Source organism: Schistocerca serialis, chromosome 9, assembly GCF_023864345.2.
Source record: "Schistocerca serialis cubense isolate TAMUIC-IGC-003099 chromosome 9, iqSchSeri2.2, whole genome shotgun sequence".
NCBI lineage: Eukaryota > Metazoa > Arthropoda > Insecta > Orthoptera > Acrididae > Schistocerca > Schistocerca serialis.
The window spans coordinates 379,735,648-379,749,557 of record NC_064646.1 but is presented as its reverse complement, the minus strand read 5'-3'; the positions used below and the strand labels follow the sequence as shown (position 1 = coordinate 379,749,557).

General features: G+C 38.0%; 1 protein-coding gene across 1 annotated transcript in view; it reads right to left on the bottom strand.

Annotated features, from left to right (window-relative positions):
* Window positions 1-13,910, bottom strand: part of LOC126418591 (transcriptional repressor protein YY1-like) — an 85,310-nt gene that overhangs the window by 28,763 nt on the left and 42,637 nt on the right. Inside the window, exon 3 of the mRNA XM_050085423.1 lies at window positions 5,482-5,713. Within this exon, the coding sequence (XP_049941380.1) occupies window positions 5,482-5,713 (232 nt within the window). The remainder of the gene's footprint in view (window positions 1-5,481; window positions 5,714-13,910) is intronic.

The following is a 13,910-nucleotide window of genomic DNA, read 5'->3' as shown; positions in this document are numbered from 1 at the left end:
AAGAAAACTGTTAATCTTCGAAGACATATGGAGAAGAAATGTGAGGGGCACGTTGGTAAGTCAATACACTTTTTTATTAACAAACTCAAGCAGACGAAATGCAGTAAAAGTGCAATGTCAAATACTGCAGTGGTTGCTAATACTAATGGAAAAGCTACTTCAGCATCATAGCATTTGTCATTCCTAGTTGCTAAATCTGGAAAACCCCACACAGTTGTGGAAAATTTAATCCTACCAGCTGCAAAAGTTATATGTGAGATTACGGTAAGTGACTTAATTCCTAAGGAAATAAACTCAATTGCCCTTTTCAACGGTACAATTAACAGGATAACTGACAACATGTCTTTCAATGTGAAAGAACAATTAATTTTAAAACTTCAAGGTTATCTCAAACCCGATGTAAGTACAGACGTCCGAACGGAAAAGCATATCTGTTGGTTTTCATTGTTATGAGTGTAAAGAGACTATTTGTGAGGAGCTTTTGTTCTGTACAGTGGCACTTACAACAAGGCAGAAGATGTGTTTTGTGTACTTAATGAGTTCATGATAAACAGTGATATCGGGTACGATAAATGTGTAACTATTACTATGGATGGCACATGTGCTTTTAAAGGTTTGATGTCATGCTTAATGGCTTGAGCGAAACCTTTAGCACCAGAAGTAAAGTGTAGCTTCACACACAGAGAAGCTTTAGCAGTGAGAAAAATACCTGAGGATTTGAAATGTGATCTGGATGAAATTACAAAACTTGTTAATGTCATTAAATCATGTCCTCTAAATTCCGGTCTTTTCACAGTTTTATGTGAAGAAATTGGCAGTCAACACATTCTTACATACTGAAGAGTGGTTATCAAAGAGGGGAAGTCCTCTGTCATTTTTTTGTGCTGTGTGATGAAGTATGCTTCTTTCTTTTACACAAGCAACATTCTTTTTCAGGCATGAAATTGTGTGCTTTAGATTCATTGTGTAAAGTGGCCTACTTGTTGGATATTTTCTTCTTTCTCAACAAACTTAATTTAGGCCTGGAAGGAAGAAATTTTAATATCTTGTAGACTGAGAGTAATGTTGAAGCTTCACTTATGAAACTGCACCTGTGGACAGCATGAGTATAAAACAATAACTATTCATCATTTCCAGTGCTCAAGGACTTCTTCATTGATTCTTCGGGTGAAAAACTTTCTGCTGAAATGCACAAAACACTTGTACGGCACTTGAGAGCATTAGCTGCAAGTTCTCAAGAACATTTCCCTGTCTCACAACCTGGTAATAGTTGGATTGAAAGTCCTTTGGCTGATGTAGAAATCTATGACATACAAGATATGAATCTCTCCGATACAGAACATCAGCTATTGGAACTATCATGCAATACTTCATGGAAAAATGTTTTCATTGAAAATGAACTTTGTAGCTTGTTCTTTTCTGCTCTGTGCAGTATTAAAACCTTAAAGCAAGATCATCTTAATGTGAACCTGAACTTACGGTTATTCCAGATTTCATTGAAATTACGGAAAAACACAAAAAATTTCATGCCTCACATTAGTGGCTCCACGTTTGAGAACAGTTTCACATGCGGATTTCCTATTTTAAAAAATAAACAAATTAAATTAGGGAAAAAGCACACATTGATTTTCACTTAAGGTACTTACAGCACTGTATTACTGCACTGTTACCGTATTACAGTAAGTCATTGCATTTTCAATGGTAATTTCAGTCACTAGGCAACAAACAATCATGTATGTCTAAAATAAATTACTTATTGCATTATTGTTCTTGATATTTGTCTTGCCACTGGTAATCCTTCTTAGTCACTTTTTTTACTAATATGCGAAATTTCAGACAGCAATGCAAGGGGGTTCAAAGATCACTTTCCAAATAAACAAGGGACCCACGTTATAGAAAAGTCTGAGAACCACTGTGGCTGTTTGCTGATGATGCTGTGGTGTATGGGAAGGTGTCATCATTCAGTTACCAGTTACTGCAGGAGGGTACTTGGAGAGACAAATGGCAGCATTGGCCCTGTGGTGACTCCAACACTTGCCTCCATCTTGTAGCGATTCGAGAATTTCTGTGTAAATTCTAGAACCACTCAGCCTTCTACCACCTCGAACACTCGATATTCTAAATACTAGTGTGGGATGGTCAAATCCTACCTACTGCACGTCACATGTTTGTGTGTGCAGGTTTAAAATCAGTCGCGGGAACAAAGTAGATGTGGCAGTTGAACGGCACCGACAAGTACTTGTTGGGCAATCCATTGATGTTTTAGAGGAAGAACCATGGAGTTTTTATGCAGCTCTGTGCCTATTCTGTCATTGACTATTGTTATGTGAAAGAAGAACAGTTGAAAAAGTAATCTTGGAGACTCTTAATCCAGCCTTGGTAGAGGCAAGACCTGTGAAGTAGGGTCATGGTTATTAAATCAGCTCTTTTATAAATGTAATTAAATTTGTTTCTGACATTGGATGGAGCAAGTGACTTACTGGAAGTCATATGTGCATGGAAAGTAAGAATTTTATTCTGTATGGAGTTCAAATATACCGTTGGTTACGAAATGTATAGTTCACATATCTACTTATTTCACAAGTAGAGAGAGAGGCTTATATATTCCTGTACCTAGCATCATTCTACGGATACAGTCAAGAGAGTTTTCCAGTAGCCAGCAAAGAAGATCAGCTGCGAATCTCAAGTAAGTCACCTCGTATAAAAGAAGTGGGAAGTCTGTACGTCTACTTCACACTTTAAATCGGCATCAAAAATGTTAGAACGTGGCGACCTGTGTGAAAGGACCCGAGAAAACGGGAATTTTAAGTCAAAAACTAGAGAAGAAGTTGTTACACGTTTCCCTAGCAATCAAACATATCACAAGAACGGATTTGCTCCGAGACACTGGAGAGTGCAAGTTCACACAAGATTATGGACTTCCCTGTCATTAGCAAATTGAAAGTACTCTTCCAAAGCTGCCTTACAAATAGTTGTGAACACCATAGAAGGGACGGCTCTCTCACCAGAGTAGAAATCCATGTACCATCTGGAAGCAATTGAGCAGGACCCTGCTATGCCTCTGTGGCTGTCAGGAGCTGTAGCACAGCTGCCAAAGAAGGTTTTACCTAATGCAGTTTGTATCCCTCACTTTCTTCTTCCAATGACACACAGCTTTCAGTTCCAACAGTGAGCCTGATGGTTACATGGATACAGGGGGATGGGGGGTGGGACTTTACACTGTGCAACAGCAGGCACTGAGCAGGACTCTTCACCTGCTGCGTGAACTATTACTTCTGTAAGTGCCTTTGTACATTGCAAAATATTACTGACTCCTCAAGTTTTTTTAGAGAGAAACAGGATTTCTTGGTTGGAAGTGACTGGTATGTCTGCTGGGCATATACACCTGACTGCTTGCAGCACACACTACAAATTATGAGCAAATTAGGAATTTTGTTGCTTGAAAACATCTCGTCCATCCGAATACCTCACATCACTTCTGTGTCATCCAAATCATTTTTGGGGGGGAAAAAATTAAAACTGCCCAGAGCAGTTATAGTAGTCCCCTTTTTGACTCACCAGTATAATAGATAGGGTGTAACTAGGCATATGTTTGTTGTGCTCGCATAAGATATTGTTGCATGATATTGTGAAAATATAATTTAAGAAAGACCTCCCACTTGTATCACACTACTTTAACAGTCATCTCTTTATCCCCAAACATAACAAATCTTCCCTCTCAGGTAAAGATAGCCTACACCAAGAACCACTACATTTCCGTTTGTGCCAATTCCAAATAACTTTGTTGCTGATGGCAATTTATGTATAGCTGTTCCATGCGCAAGTGGTTAATTAGTTGAAATGTTCATAAATGTGTATCACATAAAGATGTTAATGCCCAACACAATGTGAGGAGCTACTTCTCTTGGAAAACAGCAGCTCCCTAGCCTCCACAAAGAAGCTGGATAAGGTGCGGGTCCTGAAGGTACCTTATCCTGTCATGATGAAAAGATTGTGTAGGCAATGCTTATCTGCAAAGCTGCCACCTGTAATCCAATGCAGGTTGTGCAAATTACTTGAAAAACTGGAGCAGGAATACTCTGTCTGGACCCTAGGCCTCAAGGTTCAACCAGTTCCAGATTTAAAGATACTTAGTACCTTTAAGAAACCTTTAATTAGGTCCCTTAGCCTTAGATGGTGTTTTAACATGCCAGTATACAACCAGAAAAGGCTTAGACATAGACATTTTCATGCAGAGGGGAAAAAATAGAGTCCAATTCCAATTTGGAGGCATGCCCTACATCGAGCACCATGGGGTGGGAACTCTTGTGGATGCACAAATAGTATTCCTCTTTGATGACAACATCTGCATGCCATTTTATCCTCATTTCCACTACTTTGCATTTTTCCAAAAATAAAATGGTACCCTGAACATTTTGAATTTATTTTTACGCTGAATGCAAATGCATTTAGAGCACTGGGATAGTTGATCTTTTTGCACATCACCACATCTCTTCTGGTGTAGTGCCATGAAGAGTACATAAAATTTGCTCCGAATGACGTGTTTATCAATCATTACTATTACTATACCTCTACCCTCTATATCATCACACAAAAATTTGTCTCTCGTATTTCTACTTTTTCAAACTGTTTGCAGTTGATCACTGCCTTACCTGTCTTTAAAAAGAAATTCTGAAGGTGCTTAAGTTTTTTCTGGCCACTGCCAAAAATATGGATAAACTTAATATTCTGACAAAACATCCTGCCAGAAGAGGAATCATGTATCAAAATCCAATAACCTATCCAACATCTGATTATTTCAGTATCTTGCATGCCTGTATTGGCTGACTAGACTCCAACCAGCATCATTAAGAAAGTTCCCTTCTGTTTCGAACTAATACTGACCAGCTATATAATACAGCACGTACATGCACTCTGTTTAAGCTCTCTCCACTCTCATTCTAAGAATGATGCTCTAGCCAAATAAAATTTACATGAAATGCATTTGCAATTGCGAATAGGAATGACAATAATTTGTGTTGGACTGGGACACGAACCCAGATTTCCCACTTATCGTGAGCAGTCGCTTATCGTTTGGCTATTCGAGCATGACTCATGGCCTGACCCAAACTTATATATGTTTTGAACCATGTGCCTACAATCTGCTCTTGTACATCCATTATGTATATTTCTGTATGTACAGGTGAAACATTTTACTTGAAAGTCACTTCCCGATGTCAGTGGATAAACTTTTATTTTAGTGCCTGTGTTATTCCAAATGATAAAGCAAAGTTCCTTCAGACACACAAACTTCTTCGAAGGAACTTTACATCATAATTCGGAACAGAGGCACTGCAATATCAGATTAAAATTTATGTCTGCAGTTTGTTTGACTTATGATGAAAGTTCAAAGACAGTTACATGGTAAAGCAAAACAAAAATCTTTACAACAAAGAAAATTGCAAATACAGCTACTGACTTGAAATGGAAGTTTAAGCTTACCTGGAATGGTTTCTCCCCAGTATGGACAAGCTGGTGCCTCTTGAGTTTAGAGCTCTCAACAAATGCTTTTCCACACTCTGCACACACATGTACTCTCGGACCATGAGTATGTAGGTGTTTGCGCATTGCAGAGTTGTCCCGAAACATTTTTGTGCAGCCTTTGTGAGGGCAAGCAATTGTCCGGTCAACTCCATCACTCACCTGCTTCTTGGTTTTCATTTTGTGTCCAGGCCTATTTGTAATAAATACAACAATAAAAGTTTATTAGAAATATTATACAAGGAATTTCTACAGTCACAAAACACTCACAACAATAGGACTAAAAACATATGTGTGATAATACAGTATCATTAATCCACTCATGTCCTCAGTACTAATTCAAAGAGTGTGAGGCACTGATAATGAAGATATTTAGTTTATGGTGAAGAATTGAGAATTACAGTGCATTTAAATTAGTTGTGACTTTTGACAGTTCAGTATGGAGCAAGGGGAGGGAAGCATAGTTGTCAGCGTGAGTGTGGTGCGCCAGTAGGTGTCGATAAAGCCACACCAACTTGACTGCACAAACACGGTTGCACAAGCTGACCGATCAGCTAATGACATCTGATTCTCACAAACCCCACAGGTTAATTCAGTTCCATAATGAACTGCCTATAACTTCGTTAATGCTCATAGATATTATAATATTTCAATATTAGGTGAACTACTACATGAAATTCTTAAAATTTGCAGTGAAAAATAAGGGTCCCTATGAATTTGCATTTCATCCATGTTAGGTCATACATCGGTTCACAGGAAATGTTGAAAAAATTATTCTTTAAACCTAGAGGAATATCACAATCTGTCACCAGTCTCGAAAAAATGGAATGTATGTAAACCGCTACGTCACAAATGCACGCACCAGTGAAAAAGCCAGAAAGAAATATTCATAAATGACACATATCTCATTCAAGTTATCAAAACAACATTTTGGCAAATTATAGTACACAAAGAGCAGAAAATGATGCCATATGATGAATATATGCAAAACTTCCATACTCAACGTGATAATCTAGTAACTACAGGGTCTCCCACCCCCCATTAAAATAATGTAATCGATAGCTGTTGAAACAACAATTGCTGTGGATTTTGTGATAACATAAGTGAAGAAATTATGCTTTCATTTTATTCTGAGAATGGGCTTTTTCATAAACAATTGACCTGCCTTGCCCTCAGCTACTAGTTTAATGACACACTATTTCAGGATTCCATCAAAATTTCAACTGCATTAGAATGTTAGCGAGATGAATATTTGTTAACTTTGCTGTGGCAAAAGGAACAGATTTTAACATGGTAATAAGAGAAGTTACTTATTACTCAAAACTCGTCATAGTCCTTCATGAATCCATCTCTCCACTACCTTCTTAGTATGGCTGAACATCTCAAAACATGCCCTGTGGTGTAGTGCTTCCAATAGCTTCAGATCAGCCTGTGCATATTCTCAGTCAGATTTAAATGAGCATGATACGGAGGAAGCCCAAGTAAACTATGTCCTTTACTGCCAGCTAGTTTGTTAACCCAGTATTGTGGTCTTGTGGAGTTTTGGCTTGTACAGCCCAAGTTCCAGTAACTCTGCCTCATACATGCTATGTTCAACTTTATCCAGTGAAACATTTCTGTTTATCCAGAGCAAAATATCTGCTTTCATCCACTGAATTGTTGTAGCTTTAGCCAATACAATAGAGAGGTACAGTGCATTGTCCATTATTACTGTTGAACTCTGGGGAATATTTTGCAGCAGAACATTATCTTCACAGGCAGTGAAGGTGTTGCTGAACATCCACTTTTATTGTGAATCTTATGTGCTCAGGTGTGCTGCACTGTTGTTGTTAATGCAGTGCCAACACAAAACACTTGTTCGCAATACTTGACAAAGGCAGAACAGTTCAGTGCTAGAAAATACCACTCTACAATGAGAGCTGATGAATGGAAACACATCTATTGTGCGACACCACATAGTAATGCTTATCCATGGTGTGGCAACAGAGGCACTTTACCAACTGAGCCACTGTTGGCGTGGCAGGGAAAGCTGGATTGCCACTGTGTTACCTGGATAATGGTATCATGTCTCCTCCGGTAACCCAAACATCAAAAGTTACAATTTTAAACGCACTTAATGCAACAGTATGCTGTAAATAGTTGTGACACTTTGAGAATGCAAGTGTATACCCGTCCTTTTTTCCCCCTAAGGTAAGTCTTTCCACTCCCGGGATTGGAATGACTCCTTACCCTCTCCCTTAAAACCCACATCCTTTCGTCTTTCCCTCTCCTTCCCTCTTTCCTGATGAGGCAACAGTTTGTTGCGAAAGCTTGAATTTTGTGTGTATGTTTGTGTTTGTTTGTGTGTCTGTCGACCTGCCAGCACTTTCATTTGGTAAGTCACATCATCTTTGTTTTTAGATATATTTTTCCTACGTGGAATGTTTCCCTCTATTCTTCTTCTTCTTCTTCTGCTTTTACGGCCTCATTGGACCACTTCAGTCAATCATTTCTGGTCCTCTTCTTTGGTATTTTCCCCTTCCGAGTGGCCCAGTATCTCTTCATTCGTTCCGATGCTTTTCGTCGTTCCTTATCTGTAAATACCCTTTTCATTGTATGTCGTTTGTCAATTTTTGGTTTAAATCTTATTTCTGTGTCCCTCAACTTCTTTAAATTTGGCGTTTTGTTCTGCAAATCATCCAGAGTTATTTCCAGTTCTTCCATATCCTCTCTTATTTCCTTAAGCCATCCTCCTTGTTGTTTCAAATTCCAGAGTTTCTCAATAATTTTCCTTGATAATCTGGTTTCTGGTGTCCTCAGAATGTGACCACAAAAAGAAATCCTTTTCTTTCGTATAGTATCAGTGATGGGCTCCAGTTCTCTGTATACCACTTCATTTGGAACTATCCGCCATTGCCCAGCTTTTTAATATTTCTTATTTATGCATGTTCTAGCAATTCTTCTCTTTACTTTTAAAATTTTGTCAATTCTGTTTTTCTGGGTGACTTTAAAAAGAGTTTCACTTCCGTATGTAACCTCTGGTTGAACCACCGTCTTGTAATGTTTTAATTGATAGACATTTTTTATTGTACGTAGACCATGTTAGTTTTTGAGCTTTTATCATTTTATTAGTTCTTGCTTGCCATGCAGGTTTCTCGTCCAATTTATGTGTTATAATTTCACCCAGGTATTTAAATTGTTTCACTATTTTAATTTCCCTATTGTTCACTGTGATGTGATCTATTACAGGTGGATCCGTTACCATTATTTCAGTCTTTTCAAATGATATCTGGAGTCCTAATTTTTGTGCCATATTTTGTAAGCTTGTTATTTGTTTCGTGGCTTCCTGAATATTATTAGCTAGTAATGCTAGGTCATCAGCAAATCCCAAGCAATTTAGGTTTATTTTATCTTTCTTAGTTCCAATTTTAATATTCATAGGATTTTCCTTGTACCATTCTCTCATTACATATTCAAGAGCACAATTGAATAGCAATGGTGATAAACAATCTCCCTGTCTCAACCCTGTTTTAATCGTAAATGGTTTCCCTCTATTTTTTTATATTTTTATATATATATATATATATAAAAAAAAAGAAAGATGATGAAACTTACCAAACAAAAGCGCTGGCAGGTCGATAGACACACAAACAAACACAAACATACACACAAAATTCTAGCTTTCGCAACCAATGGTTGCCTCGTCAGGAAAGAGGGAAGGAGAAGGAAAGACAAAAGGATATGGGTTTTAAGGGAGAGGGTAAGGAGTCATTCCAATCCCGGGAGCGGAAAGACTTACCTTAGGGGGAAAAAAGGACAGGTATACACTCGCACACACACACACATATCCATCCACACATACACAGACACAAGCAGACATTTGTAAAGGCAAAGAGTTTGGGCAGAGATGTCAGTCGGGGCAGATGTACAGAGGCAAAGATGTTGTTGAATGACAGGTGAGGTATGAGTGGCGGCAACTTGAAATTAGCGGAGATTGAGGACAGGTGGATAACGGGAAGAGAGGATGTATTGAAGAGCAAGTTCCCATCTCCGGAGTTCGGATAGGTTGGTGTTAGTGGGAAGTATCCAGATAACCTGGACGGTGTAACACTGTGCCAAGATGTGCTGGCCGTGCACCAAGGCACGTTTAGCCACAGGGTGATCCTCATTACCAACAAACACTGTCTACCTGTGTCCATTCATGCGAATGGACAGTTTGTTGCTGGTCATTCCCACATAGAATGCGTCACAGTGTAGGCAGGTCAGTTGGTAGATCACGTGGGTGCTTTCACACGTGGCTCTGCCTTTGATCAAGGCGTGCAACTGCTTGAATTTGCACGTGCAATGACCTGATTGGCTAATGTCAATACTAATTAAACCCAAAACAGTGAAATGTATCAATTTTTTTTCTTAACAATTATTTATCAGCACAATCTGGCCTACAATACAATTATAAGCTTTTCTGACCATCCTGTATAGAATCTAGCTTCCTGAATAGCAGAATGCTTTGGACTCTACAGTCTCTACAATGTCAAGAAGTTTGAATAAATCATCAATGAGCTGTAAATCACTTGGCTGGGACTGGAGCCGTTTCTTTCAAGTCTTTCATGCAACTCAAAATGATCTGCCATAACAAGACTCCTCTGTTTCTTCTAATGTTGAATCAGTGTCAGAAAATATGTTATACCACTGCATCACTGCTTTTGAAGAAAACTTCAACTGTGAAGGCCAATGCTTGGTCCACCAACATTCCATGGCTACTGAAGACTATGAACTACTGTGTACAACTTGAATTAGCACACTACTATTGGAAACTGTGCTTGGCACGCATTTATGATTGCCTTAACTACTTCTGGTGCACCATGTAAAATAAATGAGGAAATACTACCTTCGATAAGGCTATCTGCAACAAAGCACTACGATGTTAAAACTATCAAAGGTTCAGAATAGCTTTGATGCACTATATTTTTGTTCAAAAACCTTCCATGCATTGTCCTTTTGTATGTATTTCAATGGCATATGGTATAAATATGGTCATTCATTCAGGTGGGCAGAAGAATTTAATTACTACTGCACAAGTGTTGATGGTGGGTGGCTCCTTATGTATGGAATCATGTTCATTTCCCTCACAGCCAAATTATCATATTTCAGTGCACCCTAGACCTCGGGCTGTGGAATCAATCTGACTATCACTACGAACTCTATCCACAAAAGAATAAAAATAAAAATGAATAAATATTGAAAGGAATATTCACAGTTGCCTCCCTCACACAAACACATACACACACCAGAAACAAACCGAGTGGACGTATCACTGCTTTATGGGTCTGTGAAGCTAAAGTGTGCTGGTTTTCTTATTTATTTTTCCTTACTCTAAAAATATGAAATCTGACTGACGTACAGCAATGAACATCTCTCCAATCTGTCTGATTTTCAGTATGACCTGCTGAGCAAAAATATCAGGAAACTTGGCATCTAATAGAATTATTACTTTTATTCCAAGTTAAAAGTGATTAAAGACAGCTTTGTTATCGTGAGAAATTTCATTATAAAACCAGCTAGTTTTTCAGAAAAATAGATAGATACATACTTCGAACAGAGGGGAAGGAAATAATAAAAAAACACTGAGTTGCAAAGAGCACCAAAAAATCTCCTTATTTCAACCACAGGAGGGTAATGATGAACACTATTGTGTGAAACTGGAATGTCAGGTGTCAGCTGTATCAATATTCTGAAGGGATGGGAATGCTGAGGTTAGTTTCTCTTCTGTGTACAGTTATAGACTTCATATGGCTCTTTTCACATTAGAGTAGAGTGAGGTATCTATGTATTGGGGCATAGCATTTGAAAAAAGAACCAGGTGTTCTTTTGAAATAATCTTTCAATATCGCATGGTTACAAATTTATTTTTTCTTTAATTGATTACATTGGACAGGTTTAATGTAAATGATTTCTTAAAGCCCACCAAAACTGCCAGGAAAAAAAGAACACCAAAACCAGCACAAAAAATCCTCCCAAACTGGTAGTGGAAAAAAAACTAAAATGGTACTCAATTACTCCAAAATTTGTAAAAAATAAATGTTTTGTGCTGTCCCTATATAATCTTTTATGGCTAGAAAGCCTATTATCTTTGAAAACTGGTGCCAAAATATCACCAACTGTTCATTTTAAAAGTACAGCCTTCTTGCCACAAGGAATTTTCACTCTGCAGCAGAGAGAGCACTGATATTACACTTCCTGGCAGGTATATAGCATGTGCCAGGTTGGGACTAAACCCTGGAACCTTTGTCTTTCAGGAGCAAGTGCTCTCCCAACCGAGCTATCTGAGCATGAATCACAACCTGATCCCATAGCTTTACTTCCACCAGTACCTTATCTTCTACCTCCCAAAGCTCACAGAAGTTCTATTACCAAATGAGTGTTGAACATGCATCATACAAAACAAAGAGTACTAAATACATTTGCTGAAATGGCACATTGCAGGAGAATAGACAACACAAAAGTGTTAACTTATTGGGATACAATTATACAAAACACACACACACACACACACACACACACACACACACACACACGAGTTTCGATAATGACACAATAATTTAAATAAGATGAGGGCTACACAGCTGGTAGGACATGGGAGTGAGCTTTGGACAGGCAAAAACAATGACTGACAAAGGAGGAGGAAGTGGCACTTTCAAAGAACACTCAGCCCTCAAGCTCAAGAAAATACCACACATCCCTGTAGGGTGTTATACCCACTGCAAGGTGCTGAGTTGTTCTTTCACTGCATGTGTAACTTCAGCCCATCTCTACAAGATCCTGGACTGCTGCTTCAAATATATGAGGATACCTTATCATTCCTATGAATCAATAATCTTAACTCCTGAAGATGAGGGCAGTTAAAACTGAAGAATTTTATTGGTAATTGAAACTGTCACAAGGAATAATACTGATGATGTAGCTTATTACTACTGCAGAACATAAAAAACGACATTCAGACATACAGAAAATGGTATCTAGAGAATGAGGAATTTTTTACCCTTCTAGTGGAACCTTACGAGTTAAGTAATACCCTAAATTCTTTATACAACCAATCATTTGCCATGGGAACATTTCACGATTGACTGACTAAAATGTGTTGAAGGCAAGTTCCTGCCAAAGAAATGGGGTAAAGAATACAGTTAACTTCCACCCAATAACATTTTTGCCAGCATTCACAAAATTTTTGAAAATATTATGTAGAAGGGGCTTCTTAGCTCTCTCAGTGCAAGATGTTTTCTGAAGTATCACGCAAAAAAAACACCATTTGATTTTAAAGTAAAACGCAGGCCTTTACAAAATGTATATGAATTTTCAGTGACTTTTTAAAAGTGTCTGGCTGACTGAATCAAAAGATCCTTTAAAGTAAATTAGGATATTTACAAATCATACTGACAGTGCCAAATAACTGCTTCATGTCTTATCTTTAAAAATAGTCAAACACTGTCAATATTAAACAAAATTAATTAGCCTATCAGTGAACATTTGATTGAAAAGTAATTACACACACTGTCCCTGGAGGTTTTGTTAGAGAACCATTACTTGCGTATATTATTGACCCTTCGTCAATAATTACACTACCAGATTCAAAGTTTGCTTTTTTAGCAGAGGAAATAAATACTGCTGAAAATAGCAACTCGATAACAGGTGTGGAAAAAGCTAATAAAGAAAATTTCTGAAAGGTTACAAATGGTCTGTAACCACTTTAAAGTCATTAAACTTTGAAAAGACTAATTATACACAGTTCAGAACCTGTAAAAGATTTCAACCCACCATATGGACAAAATAGAAAAGGTTGGTGGCATTAAATTCTCATACAGCTTGGTAATAAGATCAGACACATCTGTTAACTATTAAATGTAAATTTGTGTGTCAGGAAGTATTTTCTGAAAGTGTGTCTGGAACATAGCCTTGTATGCAAGTGAAACATGGGCGATAAACAGTACTGATATGAAAATAGAAGCTTCAGAAATATGGTGCTGCAAAAGAATAGATGTGTAAATCAGATGACTACTGAAGAGCCACTAAATTGAATTAGGGAGAAACAATATTAAAGGAATAGATCAGTTGCAGGACACATCCTGAGGCATCAAGGTACAGTAAGCTGGACGATAAGAACAGCGTATGGGAACAGGGATGTGGGCATAACAATTGTAGTGGAAGACCAAGGTTGGCTACAGGAGGCAAGTTTGAGTGGATGCAGTTGGCAGTCATTATACAGAGATGAAGAGGCTTCCACAGAATGGACTAGTATGGAGAACTGCTTAAGACAGTCTTTGAACTGAAGACTACAACAATAACAAAATCATTTGGTTGTAATTACCAGTGAACGGCTGAAATACCCAACAAATCATTATTTTAAATGCACATGC